At 43.9% G+C, this 21,323-nt stretch overlaps 1 protein-coding gene across 6 annotated transcripts in view; it reads left to right on the forward strand.

Moving 5' to 3' along the window:
- The window catches only part of RAPGEF4 (Rap guanine nucleotide exchange factor 4), a 166,394-nt gene that overhangs the window by 79,274 nt on the left and 65,797 nt on the right, over nt 1-21,323 (forward strand). For 4 of the 6 annotated variants that reach the window (XM_083627708.1, XM_083627709.1, XM_083627707.1 and 1 more), the window contains 5 exons: nt 5,812-5,884; nt 6,173-6,237; nt 13,508-13,561; nt 15,627-15,733; nt 20,293-20,414. In XM_083627708.1, coding sequence (XP_083483834.1) covers nt 5,812-5,884; nt 6,173-6,237; nt 13,508-13,561; nt 15,627-15,733; nt 20,293-20,414 — 421 coding nt within the window. The remainder of the gene's footprint in view (nt 1-5,811; nt 5,885-6,172; nt 6,238-13,507; nt 13,562-15,626; nt 15,734-20,292; nt 20,415-21,323) is intronic. The other 2 variants (XM_083627710.1, XM_083627712.1) reach the window with 1 other exon arrangement.

The following is a 21,323-nucleotide window of genomic DNA, read 5'->3' on the forward strand; positions in this document are numbered from 1 at the left end:
ATAGCTTGCAGGAATGGGCACTTGCAAAGCATTGTGCTTTTAGAACACCTCAAACCACAGCACTTCAAAGGCTAAAGTGTGTACACAGCCCCAGTCTAAAAATAGATAGGATGTTCAGAGCATCCTGTAAGCTTTTTTGGTTCTTTCCATTTCCCCTCTCATGTCCAGATGTTCCTGTTTTTCTTCATTTGAGGGGGGTGGGCTGGTTGTGCGAATGCTAACGACCTTCTAACCATTGCAGACTTAGCTTTGGAACCATCCGTGATTTGTTAAAGCAGCAGTACAGATGTAGGAGTAATAATAATTATTTCTGAAAATGAAAACGACCAGGAATTTTCACACAGGAGAAGGCAGTGTGCAGGGGGGGGGGGATACTCCCAAAAGTACCTCACCCCCCTACTTGCCCCCCATTGCTGAACTCCTTTCATTAATATATGTTGTTGTTTTTCTTTCTCGCCGACCTAGAAATATACTTTCCCCCTTTTGTGGCTACCCATATATATTTTTTCTGATGCTGGAGATAAGGGAAAAGCAATAAAGCCTTTGGGATGTCCCCAACTGCCTAACAACAGATAGGATAGTGAGCAGTTATGACTGCATTAAGTCATAGTGGACACATTCGCCAAACACACTAATGCTTCACTTTTCCCACTCCTTCTCTTTTGTGCCCATGAGAAGGAATTCAGAAACTTCTGCTTCGGGTTTTAAGCAAGCCACAGTTCTTTGTGACATCTGAACATGGAACTGTGGTTTGTTTAAACTGTGGTTAGTGAGAACCCTCCATGATAAGGCTGTGTTTTTCTAATTGAAACTGTAAGCTGTTGCTCCTGCTGTTCCTTTACTGGCATGCAAAAGAGGAGGAGGAAGCATACAAGCATAAGGCTTGCAGTGCAAAACCACAGTTTCCCATTGCATCTGAACTGAGACACAGTATTGACAAGAAGGTATTGAAATATTAATTTATTTTATATGGCCAAAGTGGGATGAAAAGCCTCAAAGCCCTTTTGGGGTCTGGTTAAAAGAATACTTGCAGCATCCAGGAGGCTGGAAGGTAGCTGTATTGAGGGACTCTGGTTATTTTTCACTAAAAATAGGCAGCCTTCCTTTTAAAAGCTGTTATATAACCGTCTTTGGCAAATTGCATTACTGTGGTAGAAGGAAATATAGTTATGCTGAATAGGATTTCAGATCAGCAGATAAGTAACAGAGCCCTGTGATTGATAGAGCCTTTAAAAAGCATGGGGGTGAGTTTCTTTTACACCGTCGGTGCATAGAGCTTTGCAGTTTCACATACATTTGAACCTCGGGTTAAGAACTTTGTTAGCTGCCACTAACAAAGCCAGGAAACTCTTGGATCGGGCTGTGACACGCAAGGTCACATCTGCATCTACCGTGCAGATGGCGTTCACCTTTCTGATGACGGAAATGATGTTTGGTTGCCCGATAATATCGAATGCATAAGAGGAGGGTTGCAAGTGTGAGGGTATTGGCGGCAAGCTTTGGGCTCGTGTGGCAGTTAGGCATTGGAATAGCGATGTGGGGGGAGGGCGAGGGATGGCCATCCCCTGCCCCTCCATGCGTAAGGGTATTCCGTTAAAGGAATCCAGCGGTGTGGATCTCATCCGAAGCCCGCGGAGGGGCTAGGGCCATGCCACGATCCCAGCAGGAACCCAGGGGGGCTTGAGTCAATCTGCATTGGCGGAGCTCCCCCTACTCTTCCAGATTTCCTGCAAAGCAGGCAGGAGTCAGATACAGTCTTGATGCCAGTGCCTAAGCCAATACCGCTCACATTCTGTAACCAATAAAGTTGTGGCCTAAATTTTGCCCATTAACATTAGCCAAAATTCTGTGTCCTTGTGTCCTTATTCTCCTGGGGCTGGCTTGGGGGTCTTGAAGCGCAAGCAAGAGAACCCAAAATTGACAGGTTGCTCGTCCCTAGGCATTTTGTAAGACAGAGGAGGAGTCAAAATTGCCCCTCATGCAGAGGATATCATATTCAAGCTGGGCTACTGAGGGATACGCTTGTCAATGCATACTTTGTTTTTTTTGCTTTAACCAGTGGTTAGGGATGGGGAGCAGGACTATGAGGGGAAGGGACTTTTAATTGTTTGCACACCCCCCAACATGGTCCTCATCCAAAAGTGTTTATGCATGAGTTTGGACAGACATTCAGCTTTGAAATTAATGCTGGCAAAGCAGAGTTTATATATTTTGATTAATCATGAAAAAGAAGCTATAACGGGACTTTGGAGGGTTAAATGGAACAGTAAGCTTGTAAAATATTTAGGTGTTTTACTGAACTCCAGTTTGGATCAATAAGGTAAAATCAATTATAACCCAGTCAAAACATTTAAAAATATATTTGCAGTGATAGGAACAGTGTAAGCTGTCTTAGTTTGGAAAAATAGCATCAATAAAGCGAACCTTGAATACTCTCACTCCTCCTCCTCTTTTTGCTGTTAGGCAAAAGTTTATTAGAAAAGTGTCAGAAAGTGCTTCAGTCTTCATGTACTTTGTTGATGGGTTGGGGAAAGAGCAAGGAGACCAAATGAAGGACCTTCAGAAGTTCAAACAGCAAACAGAAGCAGTGCTTCACTGTACAGCTCAGCGTTTGACTTGGAAAGAGATTGCGTCACATCTCATCCTGGATAGGTCAGTTGCGTAGGGTGTGGTGCTGATAATGTCAAGGCTGCAAGTTTGATCGCCACGTGGGACAGCTGCATATTCCCGTCTCTGAGTCCAGGGCCAGGATCATCTCTGCAAGCTGGGTTGTTAAATGTCTGGGGTTTTCACTCCAGCGCTGAAGACATCACACACATGGGAAACTCAATTGCAGCCTGTTTGCATGCATCCTAAAAGATTTACACGGGCTCCCAGTATGTTTCTGAGCACAATTCAAAGTGTTGGTGTTGACCTTTAAAGCCCTAAATGGCCTCGGCCCTGTATACCTGAAGGAGCGTCTCCACCCCCATTGTTCAGCCTGGACAGTGAGGGCCTTCTGGCGGTTCCCTGACTGCGAGAAGTGAAGCTACAGGGAACCAGGCAGAGGGCCTTCTCGGTAGTGGCACCCGCCCTGTGGAACGCCCTCCATCAGATGTCAAGGAAATAAACAACTATCTCACTTTTAGAAGACATCTGAAGGCAGCCCTGTTCAGGGAAGTTTTTAATGGCTGATGTTTTACTATTTTACTGTGTTTTTAATATTTTCTTGGGAGTCGCCTAGAGTGGCTGGGGCAACGCAGTCAGATGGGCGGCATATAAATATATTATTATTATTATTATTATTAGGTTCAGAGGATGATGATTTTTTCATTAGAATGGTGTTATGAATGAGATATTCTCAAACATGCATGTTGCAGTTGACATGAATATCAGTTAGCCAACGGTCCAAAAACAACTCTTTGTAGTGCCAAATGAAAAAGAGTGTGGGGAAAGAATAATACAGAATGATTCCTAGTTCCTTCTTTAACAGAGATGTCTTGTGGGCCCATTCTAAACGGGATTAGATTGTGAGCTCATCAATATAACCACAAGGAGATATGACTCACAACGCTTTGGTTGTAAGTGCCTATGTATTTATGTTAAAATAGAACCTTGGTTGGTTTTATTGCACACTGCTTTTTGTTTCCCATGTTACTGGGATATCACTTAAAATGTTAGACAGAAAGTTACATAAGCCTGATGGTTTATTGATCATGTCTGCACTGTATTTGCCTTCAGTGGCATGTTGCATCAATGAGAGAATACCAGTTACAAATGATTGTGATTTACTGTACATCACATCAATACTGAGTTCTGAGAAGCTTTTCTGTGAGCTGCCTGTGTCACTAAATACTGATGCTAACTGAGTTGTCTGTTTATATCATGAGCCGTGGGGAAGTGGGAAGAGTTGAAAATCATGTCCCCAACTTGAGCAAATACAATCGTACCTTGGATCCCGAACGCCTTGGTACTCAGACGTTTTGGCTCCTGAATGCAGCAAGCCCAGAAGTGAGCAGTAAACCCGGAAGTGATTGTTCCGCTTTGCGAATGTTCTTTGGAACCCAAATGTCCGATGGGGCTTCTGATTGGCTGCAAGAGCTTCCTGCAGCCAATCAGATGCCGTGCTTTGGTTTCTGAACGTTTTGGAAGTCGAATGGACTTCTGGAACGGGTTCAGTTCAACTTCCAAGGTACGACTGTACGTCTTGTTTGGAAACATGAACAAATGGAAATGCGATGTATTTCAACCAGTACTCTGGGCAACAGCATCTGGATTATTTAGAATTCTCACCCCCATGTTGGGAGCCCTTCGATTTGTGCTAATCCCACAACACAGGGGAGTCGACAGTGCATCATGTAGGAGATGGGACTACCCTACACAGTCTAGACAATCCTTTTGCACATTTGCATGAGTTCACTATGACCAGACTACTGCTAAGGTTAAAGTAAAGGTAAAGGGACCCCTGACCGTTAGGTCCAGTCATGGACGACTCTGGGGTTGCGGCGCTCATCTTGCTTTATTGGCCAAGGGAGCCGGCGTACAGCTTCCGGGTCATGTGGCCAGCATGACTAAGCCGCTTCTGGCGAACCAGAGCAGCGCACGAAAACGCTGTTTACCTTCCCGCCGGAGTGGTACCTATTTATCTATTTGCACTTTGACGTGCTTTCGAACTGCTAGGTTGGCAGGAGCAGGGACCGAGCAACGGGAGCTCACCCCGTCGCGGGGATTCAAACCGCTGATCTTCTGATCGGCAAGTCCTAGGCTGTGTGGTTTGACCCACAGCGCCACCCGCGTCCCGTAGTGCTAAGGTTATGACCAGTTTAATTTTAAGCAGGCTTTCCACAAGTGACACCTGTATGTGCCGCTCCAATTTGCTTGGGATGTGAATGTCATGATGTTTTCATAGGTTCTAAGCAAAGGGAGGATGAGAAAAGTGGGTTGTGATGCCGAAAATAGGGCCAAGCAAAGGAACAAACAAATAGAACGGAGTTTTCGTAACATTTTTTGCAAGCATGAAAGATTAAACAGCAACAGCAATCCAGCAGGTGTTATGACAGGTTGTTGGATGTGGGCAGACTCTCTCATGCACTACTTCAGGCACACGTACAGGCAGACACAAACGCACACACTTCCAGGAACATAAAATAACAGGGACACACACATGGGGACAGGCACTTGCAAGCAAATACAGATAGACTTAGAACAGGCACCCGCAGCCACAGACAGCCACACAAACAGGTTAAAGTAACATAAACAGTGTCATAGGAATATGCAGTGTTATACAGTGGTACCTCGGGTTACAGGCGCTTCAGGTTACAGGCGCTTCAGATTACAGACTCCATTAACCCAGAAATAGTACCTCAGGTTAAGAACTTTGCTTCAGGATGAGAACAGAAATCATGCGGCGGGGGCGGGAGGCCCCATTAGCTAAAGTGGTACCTCAGGTTAAGAACAGTGTCTGGTTAAGAACGGACCTCTAGAATGAATTAAGTTCGTAACCCGAGGTACCACTGTACACCAGCATACATCCACCTCGGGACACAATGCGCTGATTCTTGCTGTTTGCTCTGGGAGAGAAGTGGAAAAAATGAACTCTGTTCTGGCTGGGAGTGGAACTTTACTCACCCAAAATAGAGCTTAGGGCAGCATACAACATAAGAAAATACAGGGGGAGAAAGAATCCTAAAATATTGCCGAAGGATTTTAAACCACAATTACATTCCATGTGTAGCCCCAGGAATTTTATTTTTAGGCTTTATCTCATTTTTAAAAATTGGGTGTGGATAACTTTCAGCAAAGTGACGTTTCAACTGTTTCCCCTCCCCTCAGAAATACCGACAGTACATGTCAGGACTTCTGGCTCCTCCTTATGGTGTTATGGAAACTGGCTCCAACAATGACAGTAAGTACCTCAGCAAAAGTATCTGTAAAATGGGAACAATGGCGATCTTTATGTCAGGCGATCCCTGGTGTCAGAGGTGAATTTTAGGGCAGCGTGGCTGGTTCCGCTGCCTTGGCGCCAAGCAGAATGGGAGGTTGGGTGGGTGCCAGATTTTGCCCTCAAGCGCTGCCGAAATTTGAAAGACCAAAGTCTGCTGTGACTGATGTAAGTGAAAAGAACCATCCCATTTGAAGAGCAACATTTAATCCTCAGGCATATTGTTCTGATGTGTCTACTGTTTTCTTACAGGAATGCCCGACAAGGATAACATGTCAAGTAGTAGTCTGTGCTCAATCTCTAAAAACTGCAATAAGGTAAATAATTTTTCTTCTTCATTTTGCCTGTAATCGCCAACATATTGGTACATGGGCAAAGCAATTCTTCACAAGCAAGGCTGGGGGGAATGGCCACCACATTTTGTGCCCAGCTGTTTCTCAGTGGCCAAGGTGGGTCTTTTCTTCTTCCCTCCCATTGGCTGCAATAGAGGAAAATACGGCTTGAGCTATTTATGTTGGGTGTGCCGGTGGAACAAAGGAGCTTTGTATCAGTCCTGTCCCGATACGCCACCGCTGACATGCTTGGATTCTCCTGACCACAGATGGAAGAGCTAGATGCATAAGTCCCCTCAGCTGGCCTTACGATAAGTGTAAGATTGCACCCTAAATTAACTTTTGTGTGTGGAAACATTAATAAAACACAGGTGCTTCAGTTGTCAAAAAAAATGTAGATGCTTATGAAACTGAATATACTTTACTAAGCCTGGGTTCTATATTGCTTCTCTGATGGCTAATCACAGTAGAAAGTGTCATTGGAACTGATATTAAAAATGAAGCGGTTTGCCAGTGTTGTTCATTGGGCCATTTCTGTTAGCAAAGTTCTGTGAGTTTATATACCACAAGTTAGGAAAAAAGTAAGAGGACAAAGAAAACGGTTGTGAAAGGCAGGCAATTTGCTTATACACTTGGCACTAATAGCATATCACCCCAAGACATTTAGATTTTGCAAGTGGAAAAAACCAAATTGAATTAATTTAAGATTTATTTTATTCAGAAGTTCAGAAACTAGTAAACAAAATTCTACAGAAATAAGCAATGTAAAATCCCCTTCTTTGCCCAAAAAGCATATAGCTTTAGGCTCCATTTAGCTTTATGGAGCAACCTGGCTGTTTCCATGCCACAATAGTTCCTACACTACTCCCAGTGATAGCTGTAATTACCGCCCAAATGGCATATTGTCAGGTTATGTATCATACTATTGATGCATTTCCTACTATGGCAAGCGACACATGATTGTATGTTACCACATAATCTGGCCTAAGTATGTGAGAAGAAATTTCAGGTGTTGCCTGGAGTGGAGTGGGAACAGAGGATGAGAACACGCGAGCATACCACTGCTCCATGTATTTGTATTTACATAAAAACTTATGTGCCACTTTTCATTCGTAAAAAGTATCAGAGTAGTTTGCAACATAGAATACAAAATATATTGAAAGTAAAACAATAAGCTATCATCGAAATCAAATTAACCACACACACATTGTTTAATAGTCAGGAAATTGCAGGGGAAAGTCTTCAACTTTATTTAATGTTACATTTACACAGGATCTAAGTGATTAATGATGTAAAGCATGGCAAAACATTACATTAGCAAAGTGCTCAATACATCAAGTGGTTGTGGTACAGCTATAACAGCAGCAACATTTATACCCCACCCACTCTGGGAAACATATATCCTGTGAACAAAGCTCCATTTTTTTATTTTGGATTGACAAAAGTCTGAAGTCATTCAGGCGATACCATAAAATAGCCACAAATACATTGATGATGCCTTTTTCTGTATAACTTACCAGCTAGGGATAGAACAACAACCAAGTTAATGTGTGTTGCTTGGATTTTTATTTCATTACATTCCCCCTTTTGTTGACTAGGTTTTTTTCTGCATGGTTGAATTTATTGCTTGTTTCTTGTAGGTTAAATAATCCATATTCTTAAAATAAATACGTAGTCTGATCTGATCAGAAGAAATAATACTTTTGGCACTCTTTACTCACCAGCTCCATAAACAGCCACACTTTGTTTTTTCTTTATTGAGGTTCACTACTTCCTGTCTGCCTGTCGTCTGCCCTGTTTCCTTAGAGAGACTGATCTTTTAACACATCTTTTTAACCTTTAATAACGTTAGAGACATTGCTGCATATATTTGCTTTTCCTCCTGTCTTGTTACATGGTATTTCCTGTCCCATCCTTATCCTGCTGGAAAATAAACCAGTTTGGGTAGAGTTTATAATAAGATGTGGCATGCCAATAGCAATTTTTATTGTGGCGAGTAACAATAAAAGTTATCACTCTAAAACAAGGGTTACTACATGAGCTTACTCGAAAGTAAACTCCACTGAGCCTATGGGCATTTAGGATTGTGTTATAAGTATACTTTTTTATATCGGTTAAAGAAGGAATGGAGAGAAAAGGGCAACCACTCAGGATAAAGGGAATAGTTTTGTGGTGGAAAACGACATACAAAAACTCCATTATATTAGGGGAAGTTGGTTTGCAAAGTATATTAGGCAAAATTGCATTTTTAAAAAAGGGTAGATTAGGAGAAATTTGCGCTAGAATGCTGATGAATTCTGATGAGGGCATTTAAAATATAAATTCACAAACCAATTTAGGAATGTGGAAAATGGAGATTAAGACTAGAAAAAGGAGAACTTGATTTGTCTGTCCCTAGTCCTAACAGAGAAGCATGTTGACAAGAAGGATAAGACACTTTTGGTTCCTAAATTGCCCCCAGCATCTTGGCTACATCCGAACACTCTCTCAACAGGTGAGATGGTGCATGCTGTCCTCCAAGCATTCTTCAAATGCAGCCACATGGAGTGCCTTTGCTGTGGAGTCACTCCTCTAGGTTACAAAGGCTTGAAAGGCATCTATCTCAAGCACACAAATCTCACGCGGATAGGAATTTAGAATGGTGTCTCATGATTTATCCAAATCACTACCAGTGGATTGTTTTCCCATCTCTGCCCCTTTTGGAGCAATTAATAAATAGCCCAAAGTGTTGCAGATGATCCTGAACGTCTGAAGTTGCGTCACATGCAAGGAAAGAAAAGTAAAACAAAAGTGAAACTCGCAAGGCACAAAAGTGCGGAGGAGTCTGTGACAAATGCATTCATGATAAATCCATCTTGACATGTGTGCAAGTCTTCACTTGTCATCGGTTCACTAGTTACATAAGATAAAGTACAAAAGCACATTGAGGTTTGCATAAGCTGCTCTTATATAAGTTGAGGGGTTGGAAAGCCCAGTCTGTAAGCAGTGACGATATTGTTTCACACTCTCCCTTCTCCGAGCACAAGTAGTTCAGAGTTACCGATATTGCAAAGAGGCTTCCGTGATACAGAGGGAAAGGATGTTGGAAAGAAGATACATGACTGTAAAACCTCGGAAGATCTTGTGGGAGTATACAGCATTTCTGTAACAATCAGCTCCTGGTTTCAAGGTGTAAATCTGCTAAATTTATCTCGTAGAGCCAGGAGTGGGCAGACTTCTGGTTTGTTGGATCTGTATGGCATTCCGTAGGATGGTTGCGTCAAAGCACCAGGTACTTCGTGCCTAAATTATGGATATAATTTAATCTCCATCCCCCTCGTTCAGCCCAGACACCGAGGTCCAGTGGTGAGGGCCTTCTGGCGGTTCCCTCACTGCGAGAAGTGAGGTTACAAGGAACCAGGCAGAGGGCCTTCTTGGTAGTGGCGCTCGCCCTGTGGAACGCCCTCCCACCAGGTGTCAAAGAAATTAACAACTATCTGACATTTAGAAGACATCTGAAGGCAGCCCTGTTTAGGAAAGTTTTTAATGACTGATGTTTTAATGTATTTTTAATCTCTTGTTGGAAGCCGCCCAGAGTGGCTAGGGAAACCCAGCCAGATGGGCGGGGTATAAATAATAAATTATTATTATTATTGTAGTAGTAGTACAGGAACACAGGAAATGACTGCATCACTTGGGGGCACAGGATTGCAGCGTGAGATGAAATACAGTCTGAAATACGCTTTGTGCCCTAGCTCCTTTGCACATGTTCGGTGTGATTCCATCACCGTCTATAAAGACACGCACACACGCTCCATTAGTTTTTGCAGTTGGGCAGTCGGGAAAAAAAGTAATTACGGTGAGAAACGGGGTCGTCCTTTTCAAGGGTCAGTTCTTCTGACAAGTCGAGCGCATATGAGCAGCACATTTGGCACTTATGTTTGAAACAGTCAAATGAACACCGCCCCACCCCATCCCGAAATCTTGCAATTATTCTTTCAACTTCGGCAGAAAAATTGAAAAAAGGAAATTTAAAAAACCTGGAAGATCTTGCAGAATCTTACAAATGTGTGCTCTGAGCACCCGTCCTACAAGTAATTCTGGAAACTGGGAATTGCAGAGTGAAAATATGATAGGAAGCCAATGAAAGAATCAATAAATGCATGCAGCAGTTGTGGCAGCCATTCTTGATGTGTGAAAAGGGAGATTGGTGGCAAAGATTTCGGTGATTAATAAGGAACGAGAAAATGATTTATTGTCTGCCTGACGTTTGTTTGGAGCAGATTCTTAACGTGATCCTAATCATGTTTGCTCAAGAAGCAAACCCTAGTGATTTTAGCAGGGATCGTTTTCCAGGTAAGTACACTTGAGGATTGCCGCTCCTGAGCAGGAACAATTGCATTTCCAAGGCGTGTGCAGGCTATTATCCCATTCCTTCAACACTGATGCAAAAATGCCACACAAGCATGTGGAGAGCTACAGCTTTTGCAACTCTACATTATTCATTATTTATATCAGAGGAGGAGGGAGGCTTTGGGAAGAAAGGAGAAAGCACAGAAAACAGACACACCCTTTTGTAACAGCCAGGAGGAATTGGGAGCGCAGAACATTCTGTGCAAACCACCTTCTCATTAACACCCCTTTTATACTGAATAGGTCAGGGACATGGATCAAAAGAGGAAAAACGTGTACGTATTTCTTTTTTTAAAAAAATGCATATACCACTTTATGGTCCTTGAGAGCATTACAAAGGCAGTTTCTAACACAAACGCACAATTAGTAGGGTATTTTTAACAACTCTGCAATTAAAGCAATAAAGACGACAAAGCAACTTTTTAAATAAAAAAAGCTAAATAGCAACATACAAGCAACAGGACGCCAACACCCCCTTTAACCCTGAAGAATACAAAGGTCTTTTTTGTCCCAGGAGGATGGACCCTACTAGGCAACAGACATTTTGGAAAACATTGACATCCTGCCATGCCATTCCTCATGCCTTGGCAGCGGCGGCGCTTATTTATTTCTGCCTGGGATTGCCTTGCCTGGTCACCTTCTCCCAGTGTGTCGCAGGACATTTGCAAGAAGCTGCCAACCGTGTGACCAAGAAAAGAGGTGGAAATCCCAGGCCATGCATTCCAGCGGGCGTTGTGCATGTGTGATGAATGCTGGCACCATTTGCTTACACAGATTGTAAGTGATGTAGTAGTGAATGAGTAGCACTGAGGACAGAGCAATGTGTGCTGCGCAGCAATAAACCAGCCTGCTTCCAAGGTACAGTGGAACCTCGGTTGTCGAACGCTTTGGAAGCCGAACAATTCGGAACCTGAACGCCGACAACCCGGAAGCGAATGCATCCGTTTTTGAATGGCTTCCGAGGTGCGTTTCTCAATTTTTAAAAAGGAATTTGCCGACTGGCAATTGCGCCTTGGTTGTTGAACGTTTTGGAAGTTGAACGGTCTTCTGGAACGGATTACGTTCGACAACCGAGGTTCTACTGTACCAGAGTGGTCAGCTTCTATATATAGAATGGCAGGGGCACTGTCTTGTACAGTGGTACCTCTGGTTGCAAATGAGATCTTTTCCGGAGGCCCGTTCGCAACATGAAAAGAGCGCATGCACGGGTTGCGATTCGCCGCTTCTGCGCATACACGTGATGTTATTTTGCGCTTCTGCGCATGCACAAGTGGCGAAACATAGAAGTAATCCTTTCCGGTATTTCCGGGTCGCCGTGGGATGTAACCTGAAAGAACGTAACATGAAGCGGACGTAACATGAGGTATGACTGTATTTGCCTCATGTAGAAAGATGTCTTGGGTCAGACCTCTGTTGTACCATTATAAAAAGCTGAGGGAAGAGAGGCTTTTGACTTAGGGAAGGAGTTCCCTTGGTTGAAGGGCACAAACAGAAAAAGCTCTCCTCAAAGGGAAAAGGCAAATATCACACTTTTTGTGGTCGACTAAGGCGGCCACTTCCTATCTTCGGCAGATTTCTGCAGTCTTGATTCTGGAAGCACAAATCATTTAAGTGCCTGTGCTGTATTTGGTGTACAGGGAAGACGATCCATTATTCTTGCTTAAATTAAAACACTTCCAGCAAACCATTTCCATCTTCCCACTGAGAATGGCTATGAAAAATAGGGCCTCAGTCTGTCGACTGAGCATATGCTGGAGTTTCATCTTTGAAGCACTTTATTCAATTCATGCAAAACTGTTTTAGCAGCTGTTAACGCTGTAGCAGAGAAGCAGGGAAATGACAGGAAAATAAGACATCATTAGTTGTGTTCCAATCTTTATGCATGTGTTTGTGCACAGACCGTATTCGCCTAAGCGTTCCTTTCCTTTTTGATGCTGGCCGCGATGTGTCATTTTGGGTAATGGTTGGGCCATTTTATGTGTCTTAAAGTGGAGGGCATTTATAGTTGCAGCGCACTATGTAATGCTAAATAACGTATGCCTGGTGTATCATTCTAACGTACGTTGGTTGCTCTGATTGCACAAAAATATTTTAAAAGTCCACATTTTAGCAGTTTTAGGGATAAACAGAAGCTTTGTTCGAATTACTCCTCTTCAGATGAGGCGTTTCTTCAATTTCAGCTGTCAAGCAGGGGTCAAATTAGATTTTACAAAATGTACCTGTAACTTTCCTCCCAAGGGTGAAAAGATTGGCTTTGGGGAGGGTTGTGGTTTTGTTCCGAAAAAATAGCACGGGAAAGGGTTAAGCAGCTTGCCTCGCCCATAGCTCACATGCTTTGCATCCTGAAGGTGTGAAATCTACTCTGGAGGGAGAAACCGATTTAGGGATTTAATTGTACAAAGCTGGATCACTTGCATAGTATGAAACGTAGAGGGAAGATGTGAATCTTTTGAACAGTTACAGGATATTTTTAGTGAATAGTTTTAGTGTATGTGCAAAGTTGGCTGAGAAAAGGCAACTCGGAACTTCTGTTCAAAAAAACCGGCATATGAATTTTCAATTACACAGGGCTTCCCTCCCTCCCCCCCCTTTTTTGCTACTGATAGCTGCATCTCATCGCCATGTTTTAACTCAGTAGCTGTTTATGCATCTTTCTGTTTTCATCTAAATGTAGAACCTAGTTATTCTTGATTGTGACAAATGATACTGTGGAAAATTGCATATTTCATGTCTTCTCAGACTTCCAACATTTTCAGTTTTAGTATGTTCATTTATTTATTTTTCTTTTGAAAAATCCACTTCCATGTTTGTTTACTTTTATCACTGCCCCCTTTGTTTCTTTCACTTAAATTTTATTTTTCAGACTCCTTTCACTGATCATCACATCCCAATCCGTCCAGCTACAGCCAATGTAGAGGTAAAGAGGTTAGATGTACAGCAGTCCTGGGTTACTGTAGAAACTGAAGTTCTTTGGGGTTATCCAATTACCCACCCTGCCATTGCAATGATGCTTTGACTGTAATATATCTGAGTAAATTAGCTTCATGCTGTCTCACTGCATTAAGTGTGAATACTCTAGAGTAAAGTGTTTGCCTGAGGACTTTGCAACAGGTCAGTGCCCAGAATATAACCCCTTCATAAGTGGGAAGTTGTTAGTATATGTAACTTACTTTTTTACCTGTAAAGGTAAAGGTAAAGGGACCCTGACCGTTAGGTCCAGTCACAGACTACTCTGGGATTGCGGTGCTCATCTCGCTTTACTGGCCGAGGAAGCTGGCGTATGGCTTCCGGGTCATGTGGCCAGCATGACTAAGCCGCTTCTGGCAAACCAGAGCAGCACACAGAAACGCCGTTTACCTTCCTGCTGGAGCGGTACCTATTTATCTACTTGCACTTCGTGCTTTCGAACTGCTAGGTTGGCAGGAGCAGGGACCGAACAACAGGAGCTCACCCCGTCGCGGGGATTCGAACTGCCGACCTTCTGATCGGCGAGTCCTAGGCTCTGTGGTTTAACCCACAGCGCCACCCGCGTCCCTTTCACCTGTACTGTCTAATAAATACCTCACTGTTAGTGTTGTTGCCATGCTACTTGCAATGCAACATAACGGATAAATTCCTTTGAATTACTAGGGGCTACAGATAGAACATAGCTGGCTGGATCAATAAAATATCAGGGGGAACACCTTTCTGCTCAAGCAATTGGCTTTCCTGGCTGCTCCCTCATCTCAGGGCAGTTCACAACATAAAATCACAACATAAAAAGCAGACTTGATGAAATTGTACTGTAAACAAACACAGACAAAAGTGAGAAAGTGCACCAAGCTGATCTACACTCAAACCCAATTTTGCTCTTTTTGCTTTAGGTGTAGGCACTCTGATAGACATACACAGCAAAGGTGGCGTTTTTCCATCTCCGCCATATTAAGCAGTTGGTCCCTTACCTTTCTCACCCTGATCTGGCCAAAGTGATCCATGCAACGGTCACCTCCAGGCTTGATTATTGTAACTCGCTCTACGCGGGGCTGCCCTTGAAGCTGACCCAGAAACTTCAGCGGGTGCAGAATGCCGCGACGAGGCTCCTTACATTCATCCAGTGCTTTACCAACTGCACTGGCTCCCAGTGGAGTACAGGGTCAGGTACAAGGTGCTGGTTTTGACCTTTAAAGCCCTATGTGGCCTAGGACCCACGTACCTATGGGACCGCCTCTCCTGGTATGCCCCGCGAAGGACCTTAAGGTGACAACACTTTGGAGGTCCCAAGTCATAAGGTGGTTAGATTGGTCTCAACTAGGGCCAGGGCCTTTTCAGTACTGGCCCCGACTTGGTGGAACGCTCTGTCACAAGAGACTAGGGCCCTGCAGGACTTGACATCTTTCCGCAGGGCCTGTAAGACAGAGCTGTTCCACCTGGCCTTTGGCTTGGACTCAGTCTGACCCTTATTTTTCCCTCCCCTTACGGTTTTGGATCTATGGGCTACTTTTAAAACGAGGCTGCATTTTATATTGCATTTTAAACTGTATTTTAAATTGGTTTTTTCTGTTATGTTTTTATTGTAATTTTACTGGTGTTAGCCACTCTGGGCCTGGACCTGGCTGGGGAGGGCGGGGTATAAATAAAAATTTATTATTATTATTACACACAGACCTGCCACCTCGAAAGGACAGATTCATTTCTGTGTCCTTGCATGTGCAAATGTGGAATTCTCTTGGCAGAAGCTAGGAAGTGCACACCGTGTGCAGCTGAGGTGCATAGATCCCTGGATTGGTTATATCCCGCAGATCCAAGGAGATCTACAAACATGGGGGCAAATGTACACATCCCATTATGACATTAAAGCCTAGATTAATAAGCTTCATTGCATTGTAAAAAAACCCCCATATTTGTAAATACCACTGTTACATAAAAGTCTTTTCAGAAAAACAGAAAAGCTTAAAATATTTGTTGCCTGCTTTTCCTTCCTCCTCCTCCTCCTCCTCCTCCAGGTTCCATCAGAAAGAATCCTTCAAGCTGGGAAAGTATTACGGAACGCCATCCTCTCCCGAGCCCCTCACATGATAAGAGACCGTAAATATCACCTGAAGACGTACAGGTATTTGTGAGCAGTTGATTGCATAACGGTTTGGGCGCCCTTACATATTGCGAGCACCATCTAGTGACTTTTAATTGTAGCTTGCTGCTTTCTGAGGTACTCAAAAACGGTCGTACCTTGGTTATAAGAATAATAATAATTTATTATTTATACCCCTCCCACCTGGCTGGGTTTCCCCAGCCACTCTGGGCAGCTTCCAACAAAACACTAAAATACAATCACCAATAAAACATTAAAAGCTTCCCTAAACAGGGCTGCCTTCAAATGTCTTCTAAAAGTTTGGTGGTTATTTTTCTCTTTGACATCTGGTGGGAAGGCGTTCCACAGGGCGGGTGCCACTACCGAGAAGGCCCTCTGCCTGGTTCCCTGTAACATGGCTTCTCGCAGTGAGGGATCAGGGCAGAACGATAAAGGTGGAGACGTTCCTTCAGGTATACTGGATTTAGCGCTTTAACAGTCAGCACCAACACTTTGAATTGTGCTCGGAAACGTACTGGGAGCCAGTGTAGGTCTTTCAAGACCGGTGTTATATGGTCTCGGCGGCTGCCCCCAGTCACCAGTCTAGCTGCCGCATTCTGGATTAGTTGCAGTTTCCGGGTCACCTTCAAAGGTAGCCCCATGTAGAGCGCATTGCAGTAGTCCAAGCGAGAGATAACTAGAGCATGCACCACTCTGGCGAGACAGTCTGCGGGCAGGTAGGGTCTCAGCCTGTGCACCAGATGGAGCTGATAAACAGCTGCCCTGGACACAGAATTGACCTGCGCCTCCATGGACAGCTGTGAGTCCAGAATGACTCCCAGGCTGCGCACCTGGTCCTTCAGGGGCACAGTTACCCCATTCAGGACCAGGGAGTCCTCCACATCCGCCCGTCTCCTGTCCCCCAAAAACAGTACTTCTGTCTTGTCAGGATTCAACCTCAATCTGTTAGCCGCCATCCATCCTCCAACCACCTCCAGACAAACGGAATCCGTTCCGGAAGTCTGTTTGATTTCCAAAAACATTCGACAACCAAGTCACAGCTTCCGATTGGCTGCAGGAGCTTCCTGCATGCAATCAGAGACCACGGAAGCCCTGCTGGATGTTTGTCTTCCAAAGAACGTTCGCAAACCGGAACACTCATTTCTGGGTTTGTGATGTTCGGGTGCAAACGTTCAAGTCGCAGGGCTTTTGGGACCCAAGGTATGACTGTACCTTGCGATACGATGGCAACCCACCAAGTACAGATTGAAAACGATAGCCCGAAGTGTGTCTCATTCTAGTCTGTTAAATAGAAGAAATGATGCATGCATAGGCTAGGCAATTGGGTTCAGACAAAGAGCCAGTGTGGTGTAATGATTATAGTGTGCTGGACCATGATCTTGGAGACCAAGGTTCAAATTCCCACTCAGTCATTAAGCTCATTGGGCCAGTTGCCATCTCTTAGTCTAACCTACCTCACAGGGTCATTGTGAAGGTGAAATTGGGGGAGAATGAGAACCATGTACATACCACCTTGAGCTCCTTGGATCAGAAAGGTGGTTAGTAAAGGCAAAGGGACCCCTGACCATTAGGTCCAGTTGTGACCAACTCTGGGGTTGCGGCGCTCATCTCGTTTTATTGGTCGAGGGAGCCGCCGTACAGCTTCCGGGTCATGTGGCCAGCATGACTAAGCCGCTTCTGGCAAACCAGAGCAGCACACGGAAACGCCATATACCTTCCCACCGGAGCGGTACCTATTTATCTACTTGCACTTTGAGGTGCTTTTGAACTGCTAGGTTGGCAGGAGCAGGGACTGAGCAACGGGAGCTCACCCCGTCGCGGGGATTCGAACCGCTGATCGGCAAATCCCAGGCTCTGTGGTTTAACCCACAGCACCACCCACGTCCCTGCACCACCCGCGAGTAAGGTGATATATAAATGCAAATAATAATAATAATAATAATAATAATAATAATAATAATAATAATGGCAAAGGCCATATGGTGGGCTACCATTAGGGCAAATCTGTCAATTTCTCATTTCCCCTGTTAAGTTCAGGTCTCTACCTTTCAACATCAGTTTGATGGTCAGTTTCAGTCCTCGTCAAATTTTGTCAGCATTTCAGAGCGAATGTCTCCTAATGTGCAGATTTTTGTACGTTGTTTTTGCCTAATCTGCACACTTTACGTAGTAAATGCATTAGTGGTTGGAGAATGGCACTGCAGAATTTGGAAAAGTGCAGATTTTGAAGGATGGCTGTGTTCCTCTTCATATACTGTTTCAGGAAGTGCAAATTAGGTAGATTTGCCCTTTAATAGGCAGACTGAATTTCTCCTGCAGCCCAAAATGCCACATGAACAATAACATTCTTTAAATGTCCAATTGCATGCTTAAATTGGGCCTGCCCCCTTAGATTTGGCTTCAGTGTACTTGTAATTCTTTCTCCCTCTCTCTGTTATAGCAGATATAGGTTTATGTTTATTATCGCTCATGCTTCAGTGTATCCTGCTGGTGGCAGCACTGCCTTGGGTAAACTAAATTATCTGTGTAGTTCTGCCAGAATAGAAATTTAAAACTAAGGATAGTTAACCTACTTTTCTTTCTTTCCCCCTACTAATAGTAATGTGGTGCACCTTCTCAAGAGGACTGAATAAATTAATTAAATGCTCTTTAGGGCTTAGCTTTTCTGTTGCTAATAGTAAATATGTGTGGGAGGTTAGGAGCTGGGGATTTATTATAATTTCTATATTAGGAACGAAATAGGTTACAAAGATTTATTTTATTCAACTTGCAATCATTTGAATTACACAGAACTCCTCATCAGAATGGAAAACAAACCTTCATCTAGGAACAGATGAGGTTTTCTTTTTTGTTTTCATCACAGGCAAACTCAATAAAGGATAGCTCTAGCCCAGGCATAGGCAAACTCGGCCCTCCATCTGTTTTGGGACTACAACTCCCATGATCCCTAGCTAACAGGACCAGTGGTTAGGGATGATGGGAATTGTAGTCCCAAAACATCTGGAGGGCCGAGTTTGCCTATGCCTGCTCTAGCCTATCAGACTATAGTTCCGTTGGAATTGATCCTTTATTATTGAATCAGTGGTCCACAGATTTCAATGGGCCTTGGTAGCCGGCCACTATCTGTAGTCATCTCCAAACTCACTCATCCTCCTAAATCCCCTGGCACATGCAGAAGACTCGAGGAAGATGAGAGACCAGCTTCTCATTTTGTCCCAGGCTTTCCAGATACAGTCATACCTTGGGTTGAAGTTGCTTCAGGTTGAGCGCTTTTGGGTTGCGCTCCGCGGCGACCCAGAAGTAACGGAATGTGTTACTTCCGGGTTTAGCTGCTCGCGCATGCGCAGACACTCAAAATGACGTCATGCGCGGAAGTGGCAAATCGCAACACACAGGGGACATGGGTTGCGTTCGCTTCAGGATGCGAACTGGGCTCCGGAACGGAGCCCATTCATATCCAGAGGTACCACTGTATGGTGGTACCTTGGTTTACAAACTTAATCCATTCTGGAAGTGCATTCTTAAACCAAAGCATTCTTCAACCAAGACGTGCTTCCCCATAACAGCAGGGGACTCAATTTACAAATGGAACACACTCAACAGGAAGCGGAACATGTTCTGCTTCCAAGGCAAATTTCACAAACCAAAACAGCTACTTCCGGGTTTGCAGCATTCTTAATCCAAGTTGTTCATAAACCAAGGTACCACTGTACTTGAAAACAGTGAAAATCCCTTCTGCTGCTTCTGAGGGCCTTCAGAAGATGGCACGGGGAGAGTTATTTATCACTCGGTTCCATGCTCTGAAACACACTCGCTTGACCCTTGTGCCTTTACACTACACAGACTGAATGGCCCTCTCCCTTCATCAAGTTCCAGGAGACTTGAGGAGGGCAGACTAGTTGCCGTTGGATTTTGCAGGCCCAGAAAGGCTGACTGTTCCCTCTCCCGAGTCTACTGGAGGAAAGGATGCAAAGCGAGTGCCTTCAAATGAGTGAACGGTCCCCACTTTGCTCTGAGAAGTCGGACACCAGAGGCTGTGATAGGAGAGAGAGTGTGCCATTGTTTCCAAATCTCTGCAAAGCCCAGTATAAAATGAGAGAACCAAGGGGGAGTCTGTTTTTCCCACCTGGCATTCAGCCTTCCCTCTGAAGTCTCCGTGGTGTGTGGAGAATTTGGGAGAGGCAGGAAGGATAAAGGGGGCCTCTCATGTTTTCCCAGGATTGGGGGCAAATGTTTTCCAGGTTGTTTTCCTCATTCCTTAAAGCAGGCATAGGCAAACTTGGCCCTCCAGATGTTTTGGGACTACAATTGCCGTCATCCCTGACAACTGGTCCTGTTAGCTAGGGCTGATGGGAGTTGTAGTCCCAAAACAGCTGGAGGGCCAAGTTTGCCTATGCCTGGCTTAAAGGGGAAACCCGTGATGCATAATCCTGTATCTAGTGTCTTGCCGTTTTCTTCAAAGTCCCTTTCTTGACCTGGTTCCATTTACTTCTAAATAGTTATTATATATCAAATGTTTAAAACCAGCAGATGATGTAAAACATTTTTTAAATAAAAAAAATATTTATTTCTTCCCTCAGACAGTGCTGTGTAGGAACAGAACTGGTAGACTGGATAATGCAGCAGAGTTCGTGCGTTCATTTACGGACGCAGGCGGTGGGCATGTGGCAAGTATTGTTGGAAGAAGGTGTTCTGAATCATGGTAAGAGAAGCTCTTTTGCTTTATAGGAAATTCCTCCCACTCTGATCAGTGTTTCCCAAACGTGTGTCTCCAGCTGTTTTTTTGTGTGTGTGTGGACTACAACTCCCATCATCCCTAGCTAACAAGACCCAGTGGTCAGGGATGATGGGAATTGTAGCCTGAAAACAGCTGGAGACTCAAGTTTGGAAAACACTTTACTAGATCCATGGCATAGATTTCTTAGCAATCCCAAAAGGGATCACAGTTCTTTTAGGAGCATAACCATCTGTGAAAATACATAATATTATGGAGTGTCTTTGGAATGTCAGTATTTTGCGGGAGGGATTTGAGTACATACTGGGAAATTTGGAATGTGCAATTCAAATGGTGGGGAAGGGGGTTGGTATGCTTTTGCCTCAACTTAATTTATTGATTTTTTTAAAAAAAATATTTATTTATTTTCTATACTGCCTTTCATCAAAATATCTCAGGGCGGTTAATGTCCATTTCTTTTGTAAACTGGTGGGATTTTGTTGAATAGTTGGCTACCACCCATTGAGTTTTAAAACAGCCCCATACTTACATCTGCGTAGCTCTGGGTTATGTGATGCTTCAGGATTGTGCAATGCTAACAGTGTCATGGCATTCAGGAACTTGCTTATAGATAGATAGAAATGTTTGGTGAGATAATGGCCCTTTTATAATAATAGTAATTTATTATTTATACCCCGCCCATCTGGCTAGGTTTCCCCAGCCACTCTGGGCGGCTCCCAACAGAATATTAAAAACATGATAAAACATCAAACATTAAAAACTTACCTAAACCGGGCTGCCTTCAGATGTCTTCTAAAAGTCAGATAGTTGTTTATTTCCTTGGCATCTGATGGGAGGGCATTCCACAGGGCGGGCGTCACTACTGAAAAGGCCCTC

The sequence above is a fragment of the Podarcis filfolensis genome, assembly GCF_964270895.1.
Source record: "Podarcis filfolensis genome assembly, chromosome: 1".
NCBI classification, from domain to species: domain Eukaryota; kingdom Metazoa; phylum Chordata; class Lepidosauria; order Squamata; family Lacertidae; genus Podarcis; species Podarcis filfolensis.